We start from the raw sequence: 21,335 nt of genomic DNA on the forward strand, positions 1-21,335 counted from the left end.
AATGATATGTAACTATCTGTACTGATGTAGTGTTTGTTTTTTTCACAATAAACAATTTAAGCATAAAAGTTTCTACAAGATGCTTTACAGTAATATATTTGTGCGTATACTGTGGGGGAAATAAGCTTTGAAAATGTCAGTGTTTTTCTCAGAAAACATGTTTCTAAAGGTGCTGTTGACTTGAAATTTTCACCAGATGTTGGTAACAATCAAATAAATCTATATATGCAGAGAAAACAAAGCTAATTAGTTATGTGTAAGGAAATTAAATGACGCAGGGAAAATGTTTTGAACACATGAAGAAAGGGAGGTGTAGTTGGGCAGTAAAAGCCCACAGACATCAGCTGAAATCTCTCAGTAGTTCTTCAGCAAGCCTCTGCCCGTCCTCAGTGTAAATGAACATCAGCTGCTTCAGTCCAACATCCACATTAGCTGGAGGATGAAGATCAAACCATTTCAGCAAGACAATGATCCAAAGCAAAGCACAGCCAAGAGACTTTCATGCTTTCAGAGAAAGAAAATCAAGCTGTAGAATGGCCCAGCCAATCACCTGACCTGAATCCAATAGAGAATACTGAATAAAGCTCAGATTTGATAGACGAGACCCACAGAAGCATCAAGATTTAGTCTGAGAAACTCACACTTGAGCACAACATGAGGCTTCATTCTCCATATAAGAGGCCAAAAAAGCCTTTTATATAAACACATTTCAGTAGTTCAGCCCTTTCTCCTTACGTCATGTCCTTCTTATTACACACAACTCATTTCTCAGATTGATTTGGTTTGTGTTTGTGTTTTGTTTGGGTTTTTAACTAAATCTGCTTCAGTATCATCCTGAACATAAGGTGTAGTAAATTTGAAAAGTACACAAGGGTTACGTGCAATCTTTCAGCCTCTTGTGTAGTATTGTGTGTGTGTGTGTGTGTGTGTGTGTGTGTGTGTGTGTGTGTGTGTGTGTGTGTGTGTGTGTGTGTTTGTGGTCTAAAATGAGTGTGTTTGTTCTTCAGGGTGTGATGGAGAGTTTTCTGGGCACGGCGTTGGCTGGTGCTGTTTTCTGCATGTTCGGTGGGCAGCCGCTCATCATCCTCAGCTCTACCGGACCCATCCTTATATTCGAGAAGCTGCTGTATGAGTTCAGCATGTGAGCATTGTTTACTGCATGCAGAATTATGCATTTAGCAGATGCTTTTACACAGAGCAACTTACTGTACATACTGTAGAAATCTGATAAATAGCGATATATGCAAATGACAGACAGTTCAACCCTTTTGTCAAATATTTCCCAAATAATGTTGAACAGATTCAGGGATTTCTCACAGTATTTCCTCTAATATTTTTTCTTCTGATTTGTTTTATTTCGGCTAGAATAACAGCAGTTTTTAATAGTTTTAAAGCCATTTTAAGGTCAATATTATTAGCCCACTTCAGCAATATTAGTGTTGGATTGTCTCCAGAACAAACCACTGTTATACAATGACTTGCCTAATTACCCTAACTTTACCCTAATTACCCTAGTGAAGCCTTTACATGTCACTTTAAGCTGAATACTAGTGTCTTGAAGAATATCTAGTCTAATATTGTGTGCTGTCATCATGGCAAAGAGAAAATAAATCAGTTTAAAGTGACATTAAAAGGCTTAACTAGGGTAATATTCATGCATCACAAACCTTCACAAGATCTGACCTCATTAAATCAACCCTCTGATGAGTATGCAGGTTATGTTTAAACCCATAAATGGATCCCACCTCTCATGAAAGAAAAACATGTTTGCGATGTAAAGGGGCTTTCACTCCTGCCTTATTTAGTTGGGTTGAATCGCACTAGAGTCGGTTTTCCCTCTTGATGCGGTTGGTTTGGGCAGGTGTGAATGTATCAGTCGCACTCGAGTGTGCACCAAAATCAGCCCAAAAAACCGTACTAAGACCACCTTATAGAGGTCTTCTCGTAACGCTTTCAAATGAACCCTGGAGCTGTTAGTTTGTGGTGAGAATATGATCCCAAACCCAACCAAACCCAAAGTATTGCGCCTTTTTGGACTAATCCAGCTGCCTTAGGCCAATGCGCTGTGCATTATGGGATATGTAGGAAAATATTTGTTGACTGCGTTTTGCCATCAGAGAGAGAGGGGGAAAACATTACCTGATGGATCGTTGGTAATATTTCCGGAAGATGAGCATGTCACAGTTTAGCTAAATGAATTCACGCCTCCTCCTGAAGTGACGTGTGATGCTCCTTTGCCGTTTGCGATGCATTAAAACATGTTTTCCAGCCGCAGCCGCATTTCATTCTCCAAATGTATAGTTTGTCTAAAGTGATGTATGCAAACTATACAGTATACTATGAGCAGGGATACAATCCGCCAGCGCAGTCGCAGCTCCATAGTCAAAAGCCATATTTTGTGTGCCGGTTTGTTTACTCGTAGTTCCGTTCGCATTTTCCCGTAAACTTTTGCCTCCATGAGGGAGAGATGTGAGCTGATGTAGAATTTTTAGTTACATACATTTAGGGACATTGCATTTTTCCAGCCTTCCTCCCATTGATCATCTGTGATCTTTCCCAAGTCTCTTTTAAGGAGTCTGTATTTGAAGAGCCACAATCCTTGAGGACTTTGTAGAAACATCTTGTAGAATTTTCGCTGCATGAAAAAAGTTAAAATGTCTTGATTTTCAAGTATTGTAGTGTCTTTTTTCACATAGTCTCTTAGTTGCAAGTATGGAAAAAAATCTTGTTGCAAAATGTTATATTTATTATTTGGTTGGTCAGGACACACAAAAATATTTCCATCAAGCAATTTTGAAATTTAGCAATAGGCCATTTCATATATTTTATTTTTTCAACCATTGGAATTATAAATATGTACAAATATGTTCAAATATATTGACTAGAAAGTCAGAATTAAATAATTACTTCCCAAATTATGTTTAACAGAGCAAAGAAATGTTCACAGTATGTCTGATTATATTTGTTCTTCTGGAGAAAGTCTTATTTGTTTTATTTCGGCTAGAATAAAAGCAGTTTTAAATTATTTAAACACCATTTTAAGGACAATATTATTAGCCCCTTTAAGCAATTTTTTTTTTCAATAATCTACAGAACAACCCATCATTATACAATGACTTGCCTAATTACCCTAACTCTACCCTAATTATCCTAGTTAAGCCTTTAAATGTCACTTTAAGCTGTATAGAAGTGTCTTGAAGAATATCTAGTCTAATATTATTTACTGTCATCATGGCAAAGAGAAAATAAATCAGATATTAGAGATGAGTTATTAAAATTATTATGTTTAGAAATGTGTTAAAGAAATCTGCTCTTCGTTAAACAGAAATTGAGAAAAAAAATTAACAGGGTAGCTAATAATTCTGACTTCAACCGTATGTGTTCATATGTGGCCATATGATTATATCTGATATATTTAAACATTTATGTACGTATTTATATTATTTATATTTATATTATAATTCCAATGGTTAAACAAATTATATGAATATATATTTCTTGCAAAATTTTAAAAGATGTGTAGCTCATCCAGGAACTTTACCTTGATCTTCAGTGGAAATGTTCATATCTGTATACTTACATTCACATTCATAACTGTTTGGCGCCATCTTGTGTCTGAAAAATGTGCAGGTTAGTGTATACTCCGTCAGCTATTTTCATTTTTGTCAGCTTAGCGTTTAATTAAAGTATTAATAAACCATTATGGCTCAAAAAATAGATTTTTATCTAATAGTTGTGCCATGTAATAATCAAGATAAAGCACATCCTGGACAGTTGTTTATTGTTTGTTGTTTACCCTTCAGTCTTATACACCTGTCAGGCTTTATTCTGAGATAACAGCCTACTTGATCTACTTTATCACTAACTTCTATTGAAAAATTAGAGTACAGTTTTAAAGTTCAGTCTGTTTTCATTTGTGTTCAGAAACAACAACATCGACTACATGGAGATCCGTCTGTGGATCGGTCTGCACTCCTGCCTGCAGTGTCTGATTCTGGTGGCCACAGATGCGAGTTATATCATCAAATACATGACGCGCTTTACAGAGGAGGGTTTCTCCAGCCTCATCTCCTTCATCTTCATCTCTGACGCCCTCAAGAAGATGATGAGCACCTTCAACTATTACCCCATCAGCCCAGACTTTAAGCCCGACCTCATCATCAGCTACAGGTGTGACTGCCAGCTTCCGGACCAGGGTGAGGCAAAACACATGGCCACAATAGCAGAGTTGACCATAACAGAGTTGACGGTAACACAGTTGACAGTAAAGAAGTTGACGATATCAGAGTTGATGGTAGCAGAATTGACGGTAGCAGAGTTAATGATAATTGGATTGACGTTAGCAGAGTTGACGGTAACAAAGTTGATGGTATCGCAGTTGACGGTAGCGAAGTTGACGATTTCAGAGTTGAAGGCAGCAGAGTTGACCATGAAAGAGTTGACGGTGTCAGAATTGACCGTAGCGGCGTTGACGGTAACACAGTTGACCATAGCAGAGTTGACGGTATCAGAGTTGATGGTAAAGGAGTTGACGGCAGCAGATTTGATGGTATCGGAGTTGACGGTAGCGGAGTTGATGATACAGGAGTTGACGGTAGCAGAGTTAATGATAACTGGATTGACGATAACAAAGTTGACAGTAACAAAGTTGATGGTAAAGGAGTTGACGGTAGCAGATTTGATGATATTGGAGTTGACGGTAGCGAAGTTGATGGTATCAGAGTTGAAGGTAGCAGAGTTAACGGTGTCAGAATTGACCGTAACAGAGTTGAAGGTAGCAGAGTTGACAGTATCAGAGTTGACGGTAGTGGAGTTGAGAGTAACAAACTTGATAGTAGTGGAGTTGACGATAGTGAAATTGACGATATCAGAGTTGACGGTAGCGAAATTGACGATATCAGAATTGATGGTAGCGAAATTGATGGTATTAGAGTTGACGGTATCAGAGTTGACGATATCGAAATTGACAGTATCAGAGTTGATGGTATCAGTGTTGACGATATCGAAATTGACAGTATCAGAGTTGATGGTATCAGAGTTGACGGTAGCGAAATTGACTGTAGCGAAATTGACAGTATTAGAGTTGAGGGTAGCAGAGTTAACAGTAGCGAAATTGACGGTATGAGAGTTGACTGTATCAGAGTTGACAGTAGCGAAATTGACGGTATGAGAGTTGACTGTATCAGAGTTGACAGTAGCAAAATTGACAGTATTAGAGTTGACTGTATCAGAGTTGACAGTAGCGAAATTGACGGTATGAGAGTTGACTGTATCAGAGTTGACAGTAGCGAAATTGACGGTATGAGAGTTGACTGTATCAGAGTTGACAGTAGCAAAATTGACAGTATTAGAGTTGACTGTATCAGAGTTGACTGTAGCGAAATTGACGGTATGAGAGTTGACTGTATCAGAGTTGACAGTAGCGAAATTGACGGTATGAGAGTTGAGGGTATCAGAGTTGACAGTAGCGAAATTGACAGTATTAGAGTTGAGGGTATCAGAGTTGACAATAGCAAAATTGACGGTATGAGAGTTGACGGCCTCAGAGTTGACGGTATGAGAGTTGACGGCCTCAGAGTTGACGATAGCGAAATTAACGGTATCAAAGTTGACGGCCTCAGAGTTGACGGTCTCAGAGTTGTTTGTTATCGGAGTTGACGTTATGAGAGTTGACGGTAGCAGAACTGACCATATCAGAGTTGACGATATCGGAGTTGACTGTTGCAGAGTTGACGTGACTACTGGTGGTCCTCCAGGAACGTGGTTGAGAAACACTGCTCTGTAGGCTTGTATATTGTAACGTCTCATAATGGCATTGACGTTTGTTGTGTTTTTGTTTGTGTTTTCGCAGTTTCTCCACTGAACAGCACGTCTCCGCTCGCTCTAGAGAACATGTCGGACTACTCGATGGTGAGTTTAAACCTGTGTCTGTGTTTCTGCCACACACTCATCATCAGTGGTGTAGAGTAATACAAATATTCAAAACACTGTAATTGAGTGCTTTATCTCCGGAATTGTAATTTACGAAGAATTTTTATAAATGTGTAAAATGTTTACTCCAGTACAACTTTTGTGCTTTTGTCTGCAATTTCACAAAACCAGTCGGTGAGTGAAAATCAGCACTAAAATCAAGTAATAGTTAGTGTCTCATCATGCAAATGTTTTTCTTGTATTGGCAGTGTGACCTGATGAAGATACATAAGTCACAACACTGTCTTAATAAACTGTCTTTTGAGAGCAACAGTGGCAGTGTGCTGATTTATGTCTGCTTATAATTCTCATGTTTAAACTTTTCTTAGGATTCAGTGCAATTCAGGTTTGTTTGTAGAGCACTTTTCACAATAACCATTGGTTCAAGGCAGATTCATGAAAACTGCACATTATTCCATACAATCAAATTTACTCTCTGTTTTTCAGTTCAACTTCTCGGCTCTGGACTGGACTCAGATCAGTAAGAAGGAGTGTCTGAGGCTCGGCGGCTCACTGGTGGGCAAATCCTGCAAATATGTGCCGGATCTGGCCATGCTGTCCTTCATCCTGTTCTTCGGCACTTACTCCATGACCATCTCGCTCAAGAAGTTCAAGTCTAGCAGATATTTCCCAACGAAGGTCAGCAGTGTGTGTGTGTGTGTGTGTGTGTGTGTGTGTCTGTGCAGACTCTCCTCTTCCCACAGCCAGGGCTCCAGCTAATACACACATTATACTAGAATAACAGCAGCTGGGTTTCCATCTATGCTCATGTTGGAATATTGCATAAAGAAATGTGGATAAGCTGGAAGCAGCAGCCATTTTTTGTGTCGTATTGTGCCGAAACTAAACTCTCCGCCTGTGCTTCATCAGTATCTGCGCGTCAGTGATGTAGGTACTGACAGATGCTGATCAGATATAAATGTGTGTGTGAGGTTGTTTGCGTCAGTAATGTTGGTCTGCAGATCTCCAAGTCTCCAGCTCTCCATTGTTGCAGATGTGTAATGTTGTTGTGCTGATTGTAAAAGGCCTCAGCCCTCCGTCAGTCCATCATCACAGTGCTTTAGTATTATTCTTCTTCTGTTATTATTCCCTCCAGAACTGTCTTGAGCATCTGTCTGCTCTCCCCTCTCATGCCTCCGAAAGCCACCACATTCAGCATGTTTATTGCGTTTCGTCTTCATCTTTTGTGCTACACAGGGCCGGCCCTGTACATTTGGGCGCCCTAAGCAGAATACTTTTGGGGCCCTACCTTACTCTAAATCAGGGGTGTCAAACTCAATTCCTGGAGGGCTAAAGCCCTGCACAGTTTAGTTCCAACCCTGCTCCAACACACTTACCTGCAGGTTTCAAAGGACTCAATTAGTTTGATCAGGTGTGTTTAATTAGGGTTGGAACTAAACTGTGCAGAGCTGCGGCCCTTTTGGAGCTGAGTTTGACACCTGTGCTCTAAATAGTGGAGTATTGCCATTACAAACCGGCCCACAATGACTTTATTGCTTATTAAATACAATCAATGAAACAGAAATGTAAAGCCTGATTTCTTCTACTTTATAACTTTCTGAATTACTTGGACATTTTAAAACAGCGCTGTTTCTGTCAACCAGCAGCTTCAAAAATGAAGAATTAAGCAATCTATAATTGACAATATCAGTCAGAGTTGACTGTAGCAAAGTTGATGGTAGCAGAGATAACGATATCAGAGTTGACGGTAACAGGATTGACGGTAACAGGATTGACAGTAAAAGAGTTGTACATTATCGGAGTTGAAGTTATGAGAGTTGACGGTAGCAGAGTTAACAACATCAGAGTTGACGATATCAGAGTTGGTATCGGAGTTGACAAACTTACGCACGCATCTTTTTCTTTACCTAATTTGGGAACACATATGAACAGACTCAAAGTAAACAACATACACACACACCCCAGCTTTCATCAACGAATCCTCCAATTTCTGACGCAATCAGAGCATCTGATGTGTAGAAAAAGAGTTGAGAGAAGCACCTGATGACTTTTAGTTTGTGAGAAACGGCCTGGATTGAAGATAATAATTTCCCTATAGCATTAACTGCCAGAATTGACCGTAACAGAGGTGACAGTATCAGAGTTGATGGTAGCGTAGTTGAGCATAGCGGGCTTGGTAGTAGCGGAGTTGACGGTAGTGAAATTAATGGTACCAGAGTTGACAGTCTCAGAATTGACTGTAACAGAGTTGACGGAAGCAGAGTTGTAAGTTATCGGAGTTGACGGTAGCAGAATTGACAAGAGCGGAGTTGACAGTAGTGGACTTGACGGTAGCGGAGTTGACGATATCAGAGTTGACGATATCAGAGTTGACGATATCAGAGTTTACGATAACAGAGTTGACGATATCAGGGTTGACGATATCGGAGTTTACGATATCAGAGTTGACGATATCAGAGTTGACGATATCAGAGTTGACGATATCAGAGTTGACGATATCAGAGTTGACGATATCAGAGTTGACAATATCAGAGTTTACGATAACAGAGTTGACGATATCAGGGTTGACGATATCAGAGTTTACGATAACAGAGTTGACGATATCAGAGTTGACGATATCAGAGTTTACGATATCAAAGTTTACGATATCAGAGTTGACGATATCAGAGTTGACGATAACAGAGTTGACGATATCAGAGTTCACGATATCAGAGTTGACAGTAGCAGAGTTGACGATATCAGAGTTGACGATATCAGAGTTGACGATATCAGAGTTGACAATATCAGAGTTTACGATAACAGAGTTGACGATATCAGGGTTGACGATATCAGAGTTGACGATATCAGAGTTTACGATAACAGAGTTGACGATATCAGAGTTGACGATATCAGAGTTTACGATATCAGAGTTTACGATATCAGAGTTGACGATATCAGAGTTAACGATAACAGAGTTGACGATATCAGAGTTGACGATATCAGAGTTGACAGTAGCAGAGTTGACGATATCAGAGTTGACGATATCAGAGTTGACGATATCGGAGTTGACGATATCAGAGTTTACGATAACAGAGTTGACGATATCAGGGTTGACGATATCGGAGTTGACGATATCAGAGTTGACGATATCAGAGTTGACGATATCAGAGTTTACGATATCAGAGTTGACGATAACAGAGTTGACGATATCGGAGTTGACAATATCAGAGTTGACGATATCAGAGTTGACTATATCAGAGTTGACGATATCAGAGTTGACGATATCAGAGTTGACGATATCAGAGTTGACGATATCAGAGTTGACGATATCAGAGTTGACGATATCAGAGTTGACGATATCAGAGTTTACGATATCAGAGTTGATGATATCAGAGTTGACGATAACAGAGTTGACGATATCGGAGTTGACAGTAGCAGAATTGACGATATCAGAGTTGACGATATCATAGTTGACAGTAGCAGAGTTGACGATATCAGAGTTGACGATATCGGAGTTGACGATATCGGAGTTGACGATATCAGAGTTTACGATAACAGAGTTGACGATATCAGGGTTGACGATATCGGAGTTGACGATATCAGAGTTGACGATATCAGAGTTGACGATATCAGAGTTGACGATAACAGAGTTGACGATATCAGAGTTTACGATAACAGAGTTGACGATAACAGAGTTGACGATATCAGAGTTTACGATATCAGAGTTGACGATAACAGAGTTGACGATATCGGAGTTGACAGTAGCAGAATTGACGATATCAGAGTTGACGATATCAGAGTTGACGATATCGGAGTTGGTACCGGAGGTATCGGAGTTGACAAACTTATGCACGCATCTTTTTCTTTACCTAATTTGGGAACACATATGAACAGACTCCAAGTAAACAACATACACACACCCCCCAGCTTTCATCAACGAATCCACCAATTTCTGACGCAATCAGAGCATCTGATGTGTAGAAAAAGAGCTGAGAGAAGCCCGTGATGACTTTTAGTTTGTGAGAAACGGCCTGGATTGAAGATAATAAATTCCCTATAGTATTAACTGCACGTATGCGTGCATAGAAATGCTTTATTCTTTAAGAAACATTCATTGCGTTTCGGCTTGGTCTTCTGAGGCGCAGCAGACTCCACTTCTCTCAGTGATATCTGTCACAGGTGTTCAGGAACTGATGGTTTTATTCTCTTTTGTTTCTCATTGACTGGAAACGCTGCTTTATTCACTAATGGTTTATGAGATATTCCAGTTTTCTCGCAAATCTAATTCGCATCTTTGGATGGAAACACAGCTACTGTGTCCTAACTAAGACAGACAGACAAACATTTCAATTTCATTCAACTTGTTTACTTATTTTATTAATTTTGTTTACTTATAAACAAAATAATCTGCCAGTGGGGTGAGCAACGTAATCTTGTTTTGCTTTGACATAAGATTATTCCGCTTCCCCTATTGTCAGATTATTTTGCCGGTTTTAACTCACTTCATTTTTGCATATTATTTCTGAAAAGTAAACATTAATTTCGCTAGTCTAGAAAATGCTTCAATTTGTAGATACTTGTACTAGAAACTCTAATTCATTCTCAGCAGTGCATATCTTGCGATGTGACTATTGTGAATGCACACATTGCGATATCAATGATGGAACGATATATCGTGCAGCACTTTAAACTAAAAACAAGATTATTTCACTTCCCATTAAGAAAAACTTGTTGATTTTAGTATTTCTTTAGATATTTAGACTAGAAACAAGACACAGAAACCCATTTACTGCAGTGTAATATTCCATATAATGTCTGCATAGTCACTTTAGTGTGTGTATCTGGAGCCCTGTCCTGTCCTGTCCTCATGCATGCTGTGTTTTCCTCCATTGTTCTCCTGCTTGTGTTTTCTCCCCCAAGTGTCGTGCACTGATAGCAGATTTTGCCATCATCATCTCCATCCTGGTGTTCTGTGCGGTGGATTATGGGATGGCGCTGGATACGCCCAAGCTGCATGTTCCCACCCAGATCAAGGTCTGCAGCATCGAGTCCTCCGTCTGTCTGAAACACATGCTCTGATCATCCACTGTTATAACATTAAACGATGCCTTCAAGTCAACAGCGCACATTAGGACGGACATGCTAAACACACATGCTATGCTAATCTTGGTTTGAAAATGATAAAATTTAACAGGCTGAATAACAATGAAACATAAATATGTTAACGTGTTAATCTTTAAATCAAGAGTACTAACTGGAATAAACTGGTCAGTTGGTGTTTCTGTGTGGAGTTTGCATGTTCTCCCTGTGTTGACGTCGATTTCCTCCGGGTGCTCCGGTTTCCCCCACAGTCCAAATGGCTATAGGGGAACTGATCAACTAAACTGGCCGTAGTGTATGAGTGTGTGTGTGTGTGTGTGTGTGTGTGTGTGTGTGTGTGTGTGTGTGTGTGTGTGTGTGTGTGTGTGTGTGTGTGTGTGTGTGTGTGTGTGTGTGATTAAGTGTGTATGGGTGTGTCCCAGTACTGAGTTGCAGCTAGAAGGGCATCCGCTGTGTAAAACATATGCTGGAATAGTTGGCAGTTCATTCCACTGTGGCGAACCCTGATTAATAAAGAGACAAAGCCAAAAAAAAAGGATGAATAATAATAATAATGATAGATAATAAGTTTATATATTAATATAGTAAATTACATAAATAGTATATTATACATTATAGTTTATTTATTTATTTATTATAACCGTAAAAACCCTGACTACTAAGATGTCGTAATAATGAAATATTATTAATAAAAAAAAATTTTTTGAATTATTTATTATTTTATTTATGTAATACTACTACTAATAACATAATAATAATAATAATAATAATAATAATAATAATAATAGATAATGTTTATATATTTATATAGTTTATTACATTAATAGTATATTATATATTATAGTTTATTTATTCATTCATTTATTCATTTATTAAAAATTATTTTTTTATTTATTAAAAAAACCTAAAAGCCCTGACTACTTAGATGTGGTAATAATAAAATATTATTAATAAATATTTTATTTATTTTTAAATTATATTTATGTAATACTACTACTAATAACAATATAATAATAAATGATAGGTAATAAGTTTTTATATTAAAATAATATATTATATTAATAGTATATTATATATACAAGTTTATTTATTTATTTATTATAACCATAAAACCCTACTAAGATGTGGTAATAATGAAATATTATTATTAAATATATTTTTATCATTAATATATATATAATTTATTTATTTATCATTCTTTTCTATATATTATATTACATTACATGACATCATATTATTGTAAAAACCCTGTCTACCAAAATGTATTGGAAAGCTATTTATTTTAATCATAAGATACAACTGTAAATTTCTATTGTTAAATATAAGTGTTTGTCCGAAAATTGTAAAAGCCTTTGCTATGTGTAAATAAAAAAATAATTGGTAAATAAGAAGTTTTACATTTTGTTTTGTTAAATATTTAATACATTTCAAGCAGTATTTTTACAGGAAACAAAATACACTGACAGATCATATAAAAATAAATAAATTATTGTATCATATTAACCACAGGAAACTAATTTTTAAGAGCATATTAATTACATTTAAAGACCACATGAACAAGTAATTTCCCTGTATTAGGTTGCAGCTGGAAGGGCGTCCGCTGCGTAAAACATATGCTGGATAAGTTGGTGGTTCATTCCGCTGTGGCGTCCCCAGTTTAATAAAGGGACTAAGCCGAAAAGAAAATGAATGAATGAACAAGTACGTTGCTGCAGATTTTTATTTCAGTACGATGACGTATTTCCTACTTAAACTGATTATTGAGTAGGGGGGGGGGGTATTTTAAGTACAACAAAATAGCAGTAAAAGGGGCGTGGCTAAATATATTTCACCCAATCAGAGAAGGGCTGCCATTCCAGAGCAGGAGCAGATGCTCAGATTTTGGTTAGAGATGACCAGATTGAACTGTTTATACGAGTAGATTAACTTGATTAATTGTTTGGCTTATGGCTAAAAATATGCGCTAATAGAATAAACATTGCACATTTGGCTTTCATGCAGACTTTAAACAAAAATCTAAGACTACCTGAAGAATATATCTGAAAATAAACACACCAAGTCCATATCTTGACCCACAGAACTCATGTAAACGTTCCCGGAAGCACTTGAAGGCATCGATGGTGTCCGTTTCCTCTTCTTCTCTGGTTTATTAGTGTGTTTTTCTGCATCTCTGTCTTTCTGTTCTCTATACTCGTGCAGCTTCGGAAACTCATCAGTGATTTTGCAATCTTCACATCAATCATGACTTTTGTTGGTCTCGATATGTTTATGGGACTTAAAACACCCAAACTGATTGTGCCGACTGAGTTTAAGGTACGTGCTGCTGTAACCCTGATCTGATCTGATTCTGTACTAATATTAGACAATCATCACATTCACACACACTACTGGATCATGAACTGTGTGCTCTGTACATGTGACTACCACTGGATATTGCTGTCCTGACATCTGTGTGTGTGTGTGTGAATGTTGTGTTTAATTGTCTATATATCTATGTATATTTATATATATATATATGTGTGTGTGTGTCATGCATGTGTGTTTTGCATGCCATGTGTATACGTGTGCAAATGTGTGTTTCATGCATTTGTTTGTGTCTGTTTGTGTGTCATGCATTTGTGTGTTGTGTGTTATTTGTGTGTGTGTGCCATGCATGTGTATGTTGTGTGTAAATATCTCTGTGTGATTGTGTCATGCATTTGTGTGTATGTGTGTTTGTGTGTCATGCATTTTTATGTTGTGTGTAAATGTGTGTCATGCATTTCTGTTTGTGTCATACGTTTGTGTTTTGTGTAAATGTGTATGTGTGTTTGTGTCATGCATTTGTGTGTTGTGGGTATGTTTATGTGTCATGCATTTGTATGTCATGTGTGAATGTCTGTGTTTGTGTGTCATGTATTTGTGTGTGTGGGTGTGTGTGTGTGTGTGTGTTCAGCCGACGCGTCCTGACCGTGGCTGGATCGTGATGCCGATGGGCAGGAACCCGTGGTGGATGTGTTTGGCCAGTTTTGTTCCTGCTCTGCTGGTCACCATCCTCATCTTCATGGATCAGCAGATCACCGCCGTCATCGTCAACCGCAAAGAGAACAAACTCAAGGTGTTCAGTCACACAGCTGCTGTTAGATTTTGTTACCAAAAATAGATATATATGTACTATATACAGGATTGCAAAACGTAAACTCAGAATTGTGAAATTTAAAGTCATAATTGTGAAACAAACTCAAAATTGCAAGATATAAATTCAGAGTTATAAAGTCAGATTCAAATTATAAAGTCAGAGTTGCGAGATGTAAAGTCAGAATTGCGAGATGTAAAGTCAGAATTGTAAAACGTAAAGTCAGATTTGTGAAACGTAAACTCAGAATTGTAAAATGTAGTCAAAATTGCGAGACGTAAACTCTGAATTGTTAGACGTAAACTCAGAATTGCAAAACATGAACTCAGAAGTGCGAGACATAAATTAAGAATTACAAAACGTAAAGTCAGAATTGCAAAAGGTAAAGTCAGAATTGTAAAACGTAAAGTCAGAATTGCGAATCGCAAAGTCAGAATTGTGGAGCGTAAAGTCAGAATTGCGAATCGCAAAGTCAGAGTTGCGAGATGTAAAGTCAGAATTGTGAAACGTAATGTCAGAATTGTAAAACGTAAAGCCAGATTTGTGAAACGTAAAGTCAGAACGGTAAAATGTAAAGTCAGAATTATGGAACGTAAAGTCAGAATTGTAAAACGTAAATTCAGAATTGTAAAACGTAAAGTCAGATTTGTGAAACGTAAAGTCAGAATTGTAAAACGTAAATTCAGATTTGTGAAACGTAAAGTCAGAATTGTAAAACGTAAAGTCAGATTTGTGAAACGTAAAGTCAGAATTGTAAAATGTAAAGTCAGAATTGTGAAATGTAAACTCAAAATTGTGACATGTAAAGTCAAAATTGCGAGACGTAAACTCTGAATTGTTAGACGTAAACTCAGAATTGCAAAACATGAACTCAGAAGTGCGAGACATAAATTAAGAATTACAAAACGTAAAGTCAGAATTGTAAAACGTAAAGTCAGAATTACGAATCGCAAAGTCAGAATTGTGGAGCGTAAAGTCAGAATTGCGAATCGCAAAGTCAGAGTTGCGAGATGTAAAGTCAGAATTGTGAAACGTAATGTCAGAATTGTAAAATGTAAAATCAGAATTGTAAAACGTAAAGCCAGATTTGTGAAACGTAAAGTCAGAACTGTAAAATGTAAAGTCAGAATTATGGAACGTAAAGTCAGAATTGTAAAACGTAAATTCAGAATTGTAAAACGTAAAGTCAGATTTGTGAAACGTAAAGTCAGAATTGTAAAACGTAAATTCAGATTTGTGAAACGTAAAGTCAGAATTGTAAAACGTAAAGTCAGATTTGTGAAACGTAAAGTCAGAATTGTAAAATGTAAAGTCAGAATTGTGAAACGTAAACTCAAAATTGTGACATGTAAAGTCAAAATTGCGAGACGTAAACTCTGAATTGTTAGACGTAAACTCAGAATTGCAAAACATGAACTCAGAAGTGCGAGACATAAATTAAGAATTACAAAACGTAAAGTCAGAATTGTAAAATGTAAAGTCAGAATTACGAATCGCAAAGTCAGAATTGCGAGACGTAAAGTTATAATTGTGAAACGTAAAGTCAGAATTGTAAAACAAAGTTAGAATAGCAAAATGTAAAGTCAGAGTTGCGAAACGTAAACTCTGAGTTGCAAAAAGTCTGTATTGTGACCTGTAAACTGGTAATGTTATTATTCCTGCATGTTCGCGGAGCAGAAGGGCTGTGGTTATCATCTGGATCTGTTCTGGGTTGGCGTCCTCATGGCCGTCTGCTCCTTCATGGGTTTACCATGGTACGTGGCAGCAACGGTGATTTCCATCGCACACATCGACTCTCTGAAGATGGAGAGTGAGTCCAGCGCTCCGGGGGAACAGCCGCAGTTCCTGGGTGTGCGGTGAGTCCAGACACCAGCAAAATACTGACTGTGCTTTCTCTGACTTATACTTTCAACAGCGTTAGATTTGTTTCCTCTACATTAATATTAATCAGTAAGAAATAGTATGTTCAGGCAGAGTCACATTTGGGTGAATTCCATATATAAATAAATAAACAAATTAAAATTAATTAAATACAAATATTTGGTATGAAGAATAAAGTGCATGTTTTATTATGCCTCTGCACTGACATTACTTTAAGGGGATGTGATAAAAGTCTCCCCTCCTTTATGTTCTCCTTATTTCAAAAATAATGCCATAATGCACAATATTGGCGTACCAGTATCTTAAATTATGGACATTTTCTTGTTGCAAAATATTTTTTATATATAATTTTTGTATGTGACTCTTCCACAATATTAGTATTTTGTACGAGCTAATTTTATTTCTAAAGTTTTATTTTAGTATAATCCTTTGTATGCTTATCACCCCCGGTGTGGGTAGGCACTCCCTGGCTGCAATTGTGAGACATAAATTTAGAATAGCGAAACATAAAGTCAGAGTTGTGAAACCCAAAGTCAGAATTGCGAAGTGTAAACTCAGAATTGCGAGACGTAAACTCAGAATGGTGAGAAATAAATTAAGAATTGCGTAACGTAAAATTAAAATTGTGAAACATAAACTCAAAATTGTGAGGCATAAAGTAAGAATTGCAAGACGTAAAGTCAGAATTGTGAAACGTAAAATCTAAATTGTGAAACAAACTCAAAATTGCGAGACTTAAAGAATTGCGAGACGTAAAGTCAGAATTGTAAAATGTAAAGTCAGAATTGCGAAGCATAAAGTCAGAGTTGTGAAACAAACTCAGGTGGGTAGGCGGGTTTGTGTCCAGCACTCCCTAGCGGCAGGACCAAATGGCTGCTCCCTTTATCGGACTAAATCCACATCCCCTGAATCCAATCCCTGTTGCGATGTTATGTCTATGTTACCTGTCTTCCCCTGAATTGTGTGATGTTTGTGTATGGTCGGAGGGGTCCAATTTTGCAACATGCAAAAGTGTATGTGACAAATAAAGGCTTTCTTCATCGTCATCATCATCGTTATCATATGTATCAAAATAAATGTTCTAAAATAAAAATCGATGGAACAAAATACATGCTAATATTTTGGGGGAAAAATATTCACATAAAAATATTCATGCTAATATTATTATTGCATTTAAACTTTACATTTCATTTTGCTTTAATATGTATATTTTCTATTCTTAATTAGGGGTATAATTATATTAGAATATATGTTATTTATTATTTATTAAGTTTAGTCATTTTTCCAGTGTTCCAGCACATTTGCTACATTTTTCATCTGTCTATTTTAGTGTTGTGTTGTTGTTTTGACAAAAGTTGAAGCTTGGTTTCTCTGCTTTACTCTTGTGCTTTTCTGTTTCTGTTTGTGTTTATCTGACAGTGAACAGAGACTCACAGGAACTCTAGTGTTCGTCCTCACCGGAGTCTCCGTCTTCATGGCGCCCATTCTGCAGGTGATCAAAACTCACTCCATTATTTTGATAACAATAATAGATCAAAACTAGATCAATATATCAAAACTCACTCTGCTGTCTTTAGAACAGTGTGGGATTTTGGTCTGTTGAGTCCTGATTGGATGGTATTTTGATCTCAAGTATAGCTGAAGTCAGAATTATATTTGCTCTCCTGTGAATTTTCCTCTCTGTCTAATATTCCCCAAATGATGTTGAACACATTCAGGAATTTTTCACAGTGTTTCCTCTAATATTTGTTCATCTGGAAAAAGTCTGATTTGTTTTATTTCGCCTAGAATAAAAGCAGTTTTTAATTGTTTTAAATAAGTTATGTAAGTTAGTTAATTGTAAGTTAACTAAGTTAAGTAAAACAATTTTTAATAGTTGCATATTTTAAAATAATTACAAAACAACTCAACAACAATAATATATATATATATATATATATATATATATACACACACATGTTAATCATAATAATACAAAGAAAGTAATGTAATAATAGAAATAAAAAATAATTTAAATAAATTTAAAAGACAGTTTAAGTTATTATTAAAAAACAATTAGGGTAAATAAACGGTTTCAGTGAATGTACAAAGAGGCAGTTAATAGGAGTAGGAGCATATCAAAGGGCCATGAAACCCCCCGTTTCAGCTGGGTGCTTTCACACCTCTAGTTTGGAAAAAGTCAGGAAAGTGGGCGTGTCTAGCTCTGTTTGGGTGGGAGTGTCGGAGGATGGAAAATGGGCAGGGTTTGAATAAAAATGGGAGTTGCCATTTGGGTGCGCGCTGAGGAAAAACAAACACATAAGCAGGGGAGAGAGACAGAGTGTTTAATGACGGTGGAATGTGTGATACAGCACGTTGTATAAAAGAAAAAAGCCTCTGCATTTCTCTGTAACTCAGATGCACTCAGTAGCTCAGAAAGCCGTGTGTGTGTGTGTAGACTCCTGTCACAAAATATGGTGAAAATTCAACACGAGGGTCGGCAAAAGTTTGCTTACAGTGTTTACGTGTTTACACACAGAGAGCAGCATTTACAGCGGATCTTTCAATATTGTATTGATATTAGCGTACTGTAAACTAAATAACTTAGAAATCATTTTGACTAAGGTCTGTCTTTAAACACTGCTGACCATATGAACTATAACTTTGCCATCTGAAAGAACAAACATAGCACAGTGATCGCACACACTTACCGAATCTGTAGACAGGACAATCAACACAAGTTACTAAATCTGCAACTTTTTTAAAGGAGACGAGCAGCAAATCCGGATCTCACCGTTGATGAGAAATGCTCTCGAGTAAAAAATGTTCCAAACAAGTCGGCGCCAATACCCTAGTGGTTAGTGCGTCGAAACGCATCACAGAGGTACTCGCAGCAACCCGAGTTCGATTCCCATCTCAAGGTCCTTTGCTGATCCTTCCTCTATCTCTGCTCCCCACACTTTCCTGTCTCTATATCTCCACTGTCCTGTCAATAAAGGTGAAAACCCCTAAAAAAATTATTAAAAAAAAAAAAAAAGTTCCAAACAAATGCATTTCTGCCGTGCGTCGAGTCCACGGATCCACACATGAGTTCCACAAGAAAATGAAACAAAACCTTTATGAAAGCAACACTAGCGACCCGTATCTCCAAACAATTCTTATTCTTTTGCCACAACTTTTGGCAACATGACGTGTGTCGTCTCTCTGCCATCTGAGCAGTTTCAGGTACAGTCTTCGAAGCGATCATGCATATTAATGAAGTTGCACAATAGAGTGCGCTGATTGGTTTGAACCAAGCTATACTCATGAATGAATGCAAGACGTAATACGGGACGCCCCGGTACAGACGTCCAGTCTGCACGCTGGAATACAGGCTATTATCTCATGGCCGTGACGCAGCTTCAAAAATTCGTTTTAAACCGGAAGTACGAATTAGCTCGAAATAACGCAAAAACAACCAATTTTCACTTGTTAGTGAGATATATGTGTCCTAATAGTGTTTATAGCAGTGTGGGACACATATACCACTGTCAACAGCTCAAACACATGTGTTCTGGTGTTTCGTGACTCTTTAAGCATTACTCTACTGCTCAGCATCCGCATTATATTGGTCCAGGTGTTCAGGAAATGGTTGCCATATATTGTAAAACTTATCAAGATTATCAATAACTCCATAATGGACTCTGTCTTTTAAAACCATTTTAAGGTCATTATTATTACTTTCCTTTAAGCAATAATATAATTAAGTATCACATGTATTTAGTACAGAAATTATTTTGTATTTGGCTTAATGTCATTTTGCTGAACAGAAACCTTCAGTCTGTGTGTGTGTGTGTATTCTGGGTTAGTGAGCACTGCTGTAGTAAATCAGTTGCTGTATTATGAAATATTTCAGTCATCTAGTATATCTAATGTATTTTTAACGTCATGGCCTTGAGAATCAGATGTAATGTTGAGTGTGTGTGTGTGTGTGTGTGTGTGTGTATGTGTGTGTGTGTGTGTGTGTGTGTGTGTGTGTGTGTGTGTGTGTGTGTGCAGTTCATCCCGATGCCGGTGCTGTATGGAGTTTTCCTCTACATGGGTGTTGCTTCTCTTCATGGTATTCAGGTACAGGCATGCAGAAACTCTCTCCGAGGCTGTTACGGTTCGGCATGTTTAAATGACTTTTACTTTGTTTTGATTCTGTTTTTAATTTTGCTGTAAATTACAGTTTAGTTTCAGTCATTGTTCTGTTTTTAGGTTTTATTATCTGAACACATTCCTATTTTGTTTTCATGTATTCAGTTTTGTTTTATTCATTTTAACTCAGTAATCTGTATTCCTCTAGCACTTCTACACTGTAGATTGTGTCACAGCAGCTGAACACTGAAGTTCTAGTAAACTGAAGCTGTCTCAGTCCAGTGTTCAGTGTTGAAGTTCAGTTTAGTTCAGTTCAGTGTGGTTTAATAATCACTACTGAGAGTCCAAACACTGAAGAGCAAATCCATCCATGCGCAGCTCTACAAGTCCCAAACCAAACAAGCCAGTGGCGACAGTGGAGGAACAAACTTCACCAATTGACCAAAGTGAAGGAAAACAGCTGGAGAGAAACCAGACTCAGTTGGGCACGACCATTTCTCCTCTGGCCAAACGTCTTGTGCAGAGCTGCAGTCTAGGCACTGGAGGCTGGATAGCGCTGGACGTCCATCATGGAGAAGCTGCAGGTGTGAGCAGATCACTGGCAGGTGTTCAGGCTGGCCCACGGGATCAATGCGGAGACTCAGCAGCTGCTCAGGATACAGCAGGTCCAGGATTATGGAGACTTCAGGATAATGAAAAGCAGACTAACATAAGTGCAGACGCCGTTCACATTATAATGTCTTTGAGGAAGTGTTCCTGGCTCCGGTTGCCCTAATTAATGCAGACTAACAATCCTTTAGAGCAGTGGTTCTCAAACTTTTTTCACCAAGTACCACCTTAGAAAAAAATAAGCTGCGTCCTAAAAGGCACACTATACACTATGCACTCATGCACTATGTACTTATGCACTTACACACTCAGCAGGATAGTATATGTATGTAGTGTCGTCCCAAATGGCACACTTATGTATTTTTACTAAGCGGAAATTCAAACCGTTTCCCTGATGACGTTTGACGGTCGCCAAATCAGTGAAATAAACGACCAAATTATCAAATAATACCTGCCGTGAGTATTGCTGCATTCACCATCAGGAGGTGCTATAATCACTCTCGTAGGAGAATTTTGCTTTCACCATCCAAAATAAATAAAGTTATTCAACATGTGCGGCCGATAGCTCCGCCCCTTCCGTTACGTAAGCAAACCTGCGGTCATTGAGTGTGTGAAGTGTCCA

At 37.7% G+C, this 21,335-nt stretch overlaps 2 protein-coding genes across 8 annotated transcripts in view; both read left to right on the forward strand.

Annotated features, from left to right (window-relative positions):
• The window catches only part of myo18b (myosin XVIIIB), an 880,426-nt gene that overhangs the window by 481,691 nt on the left and 377,400 nt on the right, over window positions 1-21,335 (forward strand). The gene's annotated exons all lie outside the window — the stretch shown is intronic.
• The window catches only part of slc4a5b (solute carrier family 4 member 5b), a 90,173-nt gene that overhangs the window by 59,609 nt on the left and 9,229 nt on the right, over window positions 1-21,335 (forward strand). For 5 of the 7 annotated variants that reach the window (XR_015501487.1, XR_015501488.1, XM_087271251.1 and 2 more), the window contains 9 exons: window positions 1,008-1,141; window positions 3,925-4,196; window positions 5,852-5,910; window positions 6,418-6,609; window positions 10,831-10,944; window positions 13,946-14,107; window positions 15,803-15,981; window positions 17,426-17,498; window positions 20,024-20,092. Coding sequence is in view for 5 of the 7 variants with exons in the window: in XM_087271251.1 (XP_087127377.1) it covers window positions 1,008-1,141; window positions 3,925-4,196; window positions 5,852-5,910; window positions 6,418-6,609; window positions 10,831-10,944; window positions 13,946-14,107; window positions 15,803-15,981; window positions 17,426-17,498; window positions 20,024-20,092 (1,254 nt within the window). In the remaining 2 variants the exon portion in view is untranslated. Of the gene's footprint in view, window positions 1-1,007; window positions 1,142-3,924; window positions 4,197-5,851; window positions 5,911-6,417; window positions 6,610-10,830; window positions 10,945-13,209; window positions 13,324-13,945; window positions 14,108-15,802; window positions 15,986-17,425; window positions 17,499-20,023; window positions 20,093-21,335 lie in introns of those variants that run through there. The other 2 variants (XM_087271250.1, XM_087271254.1) reach the window with 2 other exon arrangements.

The sequence above is a fragment of the Danio rerio genome, chromosome 10 (genome assembly GCF_052040795.2).
Source record: "Danio rerio strain M-AB ecotype USA chromosome 10, GRCz13ab, whole genome shotgun sequence".
Classification (NCBI taxonomy): domain Eukaryota; kingdom Metazoa; phylum Chordata; class Actinopteri; order Cypriniformes; family Danionidae; genus Danio; species Danio rerio.